This window comes from Octodon degus, unplaced genomic scaffold (genome assembly GCF_000260255.1).
Source record: "Octodon degus isolate 3935 unplaced genomic scaffold, OctDeg1.0 scaffold00017, whole genome shotgun sequence".
Classification (NCBI taxonomy): Eukaryota; Metazoa; Chordata; class Mammalia; order Rodentia; family Octodontidae; genus Octodon; species Octodon degus.
The window spans coordinates 14,713,120-14,718,935 of NW_004524593.1; the positions used below are offsets into that span (position 1 = coordinate 14,713,120).

A 5,816-nucleotide genomic window follows, 5' to 3' on the forward strand; every position below is an offset into this window, starting at 1 on the left:
TATTAGATATCATATACTGCTCACCATTTATTAGATATCATATACTGCTCACCATTTTTTGAGATACATACTTTCTCCTTTTGTCTATAAGTGTCCTGAATACCATTCAGATATTTTATCATATTGAGCCATAGGAATACTCTCTTGGCTTGAAAACAAATCATTCCGTATATACTCCCTGCTTGGCTGACAGGCACAAGCCAGTCCACTCTGCACAACCTATGGTGACATTCCTTACTGAAGGAATTGGCTTGAAATTGTACTGTTCATGTCAGAGGAAAAAAATAATGTCAGCTCTTTATTTATCATGCAACTAAGAGTTTATTTTACTGTTTTGCTGCTAATGTAGGCAGTGGGATATTTGGGACTGGGTACGGGATGGAAGTCAGGGGATTATAACTGTGGACGCATCACGTGTCAGCTCTGAGAATTTATATAATTTACTTACATTGCTTGAGCCTCAGAAACACTACACCAGAAAAGTCCTGGACACAAGACTTAATCTCAACACTGTTTGCTCTTTTGTGCTATGCATGGCTCTCAGTATTTAGTAAACTGCCCAACTGGGAAATAAATTATTTGCAATTTTTCTTACCTTTTGAGACAGGGTTCCACTGCAGTTCAAGGTGGCCTGAGCTCACCATGTACCCCAGTGAATCCCAGGGTGAACTCAAACTCACAGCAATATTGTCTCCCAATTCCAAGTTCTGGGTTTGCAATACCTGAAGTTTGGTCTTCAGAAAGACTCCCTTATGCCACCAAGGATGCGTGACAGCTGGGAGACAGCCTAAAGAATACACTACCATAAACGTGTCTCACTTTTTCATTCTCTTTTCCTGTATTTGAGGATCTCCTTGCATTTGACAGAGAGCTCATCTTCTACTCTGGAACTGGAAAATGCCAAACACTTGCTTTCCCAGCTTTGTCACACCCACGCCACATCCAAGCCTGACATTCTCACAGTCAGGAGCCCCAGCTCCAGAGGTTGAACTGCTTGGGTTTTGGGGGGCAGCACAGAAGCAGTATTAGAAGAAAGGGATGGAAAGGCCTTTATTGCCATGAAGGAGGACACGGAGAGGACTGATCACAGGGAGATGGGGAGATCTTTTGACTTGAGACAGGAAGGCTGAGATTTTATGCACTTTTGATAGGAGTGGGACTTCAGGGGAGGTTCAGTGACACGCAAGGCGCAGACTGGGGGCTGCCTTGTGTGCGTGGGAAAGGTGTCCACAACTGAGGTGGGGAAGAAGGAAGAAGTGGTCACTGGGAAGATAAACTGCCTTTTTTGGGGATTCAGCCATATTGAATCAGGGCCATGATAATTTAGCAGTTTGTAGTTGGGCTGAAACCTCTCATGAATAAGAAGCCAGAAACATAAAGAAACTGCTTGCAGGTTGAGGCTGACATGGTGAGTGGAAGTGGCACTGTTCAGGGGCTGCAGGGGCACCAGGGTTTTTGTTGTTTGTGGTACCGGGGATTGAACTCAGGACCTTGCACTTGCCAGGCAGGCACTTATTCTGTTGAGCTCTCTCCCCAGCCCAGGCACCAGTCTTCAGCCACCCCCAGCCATGAGGCCTACGTGTAGGCATTGTTTGGTAACTCCAGAGTCGGCCAACTTGGTTTTCTGGCCTTCTTGTAAATGTAATAAGCTGTATTTAGTAAATTCCCCGTTGCTTAAATTAGACTAAGCTGATTTCTGTTTCTTGAAACTAAAAACTCTTCAGTTGCTATAGTCAGTCAATGGTTGGTCCTGACTCTCTTCTTTCATTCCTACCTTTTGTATTTTGTGATGTCTTCCCCTTTTTGTTCCTTTGTATTTCTTTGAGGCTAGTTCTCTGATCTTCCGAATGTCAGGATGAAGAAGTAGCACATTGAATTTGCCAGGCTTTGCCTTACCTTAGTCCCTGTGATGCTTCTGTGTCCTTCAGGAGCCACAGTTCATTGCCTACATAATAGTCCTCCCATTTAAAAAGGTCTCTTGTTGGGATCTGTCTTGGTTGCTTTTATTGCTGAGACAAAATATCTACCACCCAAAATAAAGGAAGGAAGAGTTTATTTGGCTTACTGTAGAGATTTCAGTCCCCACTTGGTTGCCTCCAAGGCAGAGTAGACATGGCAGATGGCAGCGATTCATGGTGGAGGAATACAGCAAAATCAACAAGAGCCAAAAGGGAGGATCCGCAGAGAGCAGGCTTCTCCCTTATATTGTATGCAGGCTGCTTGCCCTAGGATGGGTGTAGCACCCTCACCCATAATCCCAGCATAATCAATCACAAAATCAAGAAGCCTGCCCTATGACTACATGAGGCTTTGTGGGGACCTCTAGATAGAAATTGTAACAGGGTCTTGCAAGAAAAACCATGAATTAATTGGCTAGAAAAAAAAAACAACAAAACACATTTGGAATCCAGTAAAAGATCAAGCCTGTGAAAAGGTATCCCACAAGCCTGTACAAAATGGGAATCTTTCCCCTGGTCCCTACAGTTCATAAGAGCTCTGCATCCACCCCATTTCCCACAGTTCCTCTCTGGTCATGGAGTGTCACCCACCCCCACCACCACCCCCACAGGCTTGTGAACGCAGCGCTATCATCGAAGAGACATTTGCTAGACTGCTGAAAACGCACTGCCAGAGAAAGCACTGCAAGGGAGAAAAGTCACTGTTGTGGCTGTGTCTAGATGTCCCCCCGAAAGCCTCATTTGCTCATAGGTGGGGCTCTTTGAGAGGTGGCTGGGTCTAGATTGATACTGAGACTGACGCATGGTGCAGTGCTCAGCTCAAAGGCACTATAGAACTAAGGCACTGTGTGAGTGCTACCTGCCCCGAGGAACCTGGGTGAGATATGAAGGGCAGAAAAAGCTGTGGTCACCCCTTGTTGCTGTGCTACTTCTGCCTGGGATGAGCTGGTTCTCCCCTGCTATGCCTGTCCGCTTTGGAGCCAGCAGATTATGGACCGAAACCTCTACAAGCTATAAGCTAAATCAATTTCCTCCTTTAACTTTGGGTGCCAGGTATTTTTGTCTCAGCAATAGGGAAAGTAACAAGACAATCACATGGGTCAAGGAGATAGGATCTGCTTTAAAGAGTACTTCAAAGGGGCCGGGGAGACGGCTCGGTAGAATAAGCACTTGCCTGGCAAGCACAAGTGCCTGAGTTCAATCCCTGGTTCTGCCAAAAACAAACAAAATAAACAGTATTTCAACAAAGAATACATTTTAGAGAAATGATAAAGCAGTCCCAGGCTTTAGAAGCAGAAAAACTGGGAAGCTATGAACAATCTTTTGTGCTTGGGGACAAAATATTTAGGTTATTTTCAAGCATAATTATGTAAAGATTTCCTTTCACATTTCCGCAGTGTGACTTGTGAATGGTGATCCCATGCTGTCTGCTGTGACCCAAAGAGATGAGATGTGTGTCATGGGGACACTACGCATCCTGATCCTAAAACTAATGACAAAAATAAAGATGCGAGTGAGATTTTATGGAAATGATCTCCAGAATTAATGATCCAAAAGACTTCTTTCATCAGACAAAAAAACTACTATTGAGAAAGTGCTCTGGAAAGACCCAAAAGAAAAGCCAGGCACCTCTCCCTGTAGATGGCCACAGGCTGAATGGATGCTGCCTGCCTTCTGACTCTGCCAGGCTGTCCTCCAACACAGAACAGTGACAGGAAAGGACTCCAGGACCTGCAGGAACCTCTTGGGGAGCAGGTTATGGCTGCAGCAACAATCAGGCAGAGGGGACTGATGCCTTTCCTGGGGACCAGGGTGCCTCAGGAAGCCTCCAGGGCCAGCATAGGCCTGACCGGAAGTCAAGACAAAAAAGGAGGAAAGCTGGTCACCCAGTGTTTACTGAGGGAACCTGTGCCCTGACGGATACCAGACATTCCTGGAAGGGGGAGAGGGTGGCTGGACTTCCTGCCTTTGCAGGTGGGATCAAAGTCCAAATATTGTTTTGTGACTTGGGAGTTTCTGTTTTGGTCCTGAGTCTATTGTGGGGTACCCAGGGGACAGAGTAGAAACATGCAGTGGCAGGGTTGAAGGTCTCAGGGGAAGGCATCTCCTTGGAGGAGCTTAGGTCAAAGTCAGGTAAATGAGATGTAAGAACAAAAGACAAGTTCCAAGACCACAAGTGGTCCCACAAAGCCAGAAGTGCCCGGGAGGAAATAGGCTGGGCTTAGAGAAGAGGAGGCAAGGAAGGTAGGTCATGGCATACAACCCGACTGTCATCTCGGGGGTGCTTGTCACCCAAAATAAAACCACATTAGGTCACCTGAGGAGGGCTGCATCAGCAATGATACACTTCTCCCTGGTCCGTCGTGTTTCTGCCTCTTTAGGGAACAGAGGTGCTGGGGCATTCCTTCCAAACTTTCTATCTGGAGTAGGGGTAGAGTTCCATCTGGGCTGAGGACAGCATGCTGTCTGGCAGGGGTAATAGATACTTTCTTCCAGGAAGAAGTTGGGTTTCATAAACACAGGGATGCTTAGCTGTGGGGCAAAGCCTGTGTGTTTGGATGTCTGGAGGTGGTGGGGAGAAGAGGAGGACTCACACTGCTGGATGGGACCAGGAGTCTCATCTCTGTCACTGCCCATGAAATGGTGGCAGGCCAATCCTTCACTGTCCTTGAAATTAGACATTTGTCTTTTGGGAAGTCAAAGATCAGCTCTAGGCCTGGCTACTTCTCTTCTTATCCAAGGATACCAAAGGGCCAACATGGCTGAGGCAGGGTTGTAGGCCAGATCTTTTCCTATACCAGAATGTGTTGACTTTCTGGATCTTAGCTTTCTAAAAGGGCAGAGAGTAATTAAATAAAGGTTAATATTTTACTAGTGTATAGACAAATTCCTAGAAGCCCCTGGTCCTAGACCAGGCAGCACTTTACTCAGCCTATAGAACATGTAATTAGCTACCAAAAGAACCTGAGCCAAGTTGAAATTTGAAATTCTTGCATCCAAGAAGCAGTGAGACCAAGGTGCTGTAGCCAAATGGGATTTAACCACAAAAGGATTTTAAGCTCATTTTAGAGAAAGGCAAAGAAATATAGCAAAAAGCTCTTAACTATGGACATCTTATTTTGCCAGCCAAGTATGCAGATATTTAAATCATCAGAATTATGGTTCTGACAAATAATGTGATTGACCAACTAGAGGTATTAACATAGAGCTGCTGGAGCTCAGCCTGACAGTTATGATTGGCCAACACGTTCCTCTGATTCACAGGAAAAAAAGTAAACTAATACTTACACATTTAGAAGAGGGGATACTATAAACTTTAATTCACCTTTGAAAGTGTCTGTAATAATTCAAAGCTTCTCAAATACTCAGAACATTGAACTCTAAAGGATGGAATAGAATGAATGAAGATTCATGTTTTGTATGACTCAAGCAATTTATGGCCTGGTTAATTTGTTTAGTTTCCTTTGTAATTAATATTTCCAAATAATTCACACAGACATTGGAAGATCGAAGAATGTATTTGTGTGTCTCTGAAGATGTACTTTATCCAAATATAGCATTATCTGAAAAAAATAAAAATACATTCTGTAACATATAATGCATTTCATAACAAGGAGGTCAGATAAAATGAATGCTATTTTATGGATACAAAAAATAAGGCTAGGCATAGAGTATTTTGTTTGCAGTGCTAGAGATCTAACACAAGCCTCGTGCTTGCTGAGAAAGCACTCCGTCTCAGACCTCCACCCCCCTGGAACTGAGGTTTAGAGACACTAAGTGGCGAAGTGCAGGAGACAAGCTAATGGCAGAGACAGAACCTACACCTGAGTCTTCTGTTCTTTTTTTTTTTTTTCAAGC

General features: G+C 44.5%; 1 protein-coding gene across 3 annotated transcripts in view; it reads right to left on the reverse strand.

Moving 5' to 3' along the window:
- Positions 1-5,049: 5,049 nt before the first annotated feature.
- Positions 5,050-5,816, reverse strand: part of Spata45 (spermatogenesis associated 45) — an 18,934-nt gene continuing 18,167 nt past the window's right edge. For all 3 annotated transcript variants that reach the window (XM_023710390.1, XM_004626861.2, XM_023710389.1), the window contains one exon: positions 5,050-5,521. In XM_023710390.1, the coding sequence (XP_023566158.1) occupies positions 5,502-5,521 (20 nt within the window). In that variant the 3' untranslated portion in view covers positions 5,050-5,501. The remainder of the gene's footprint in view (positions 5,522-5,816) is intronic.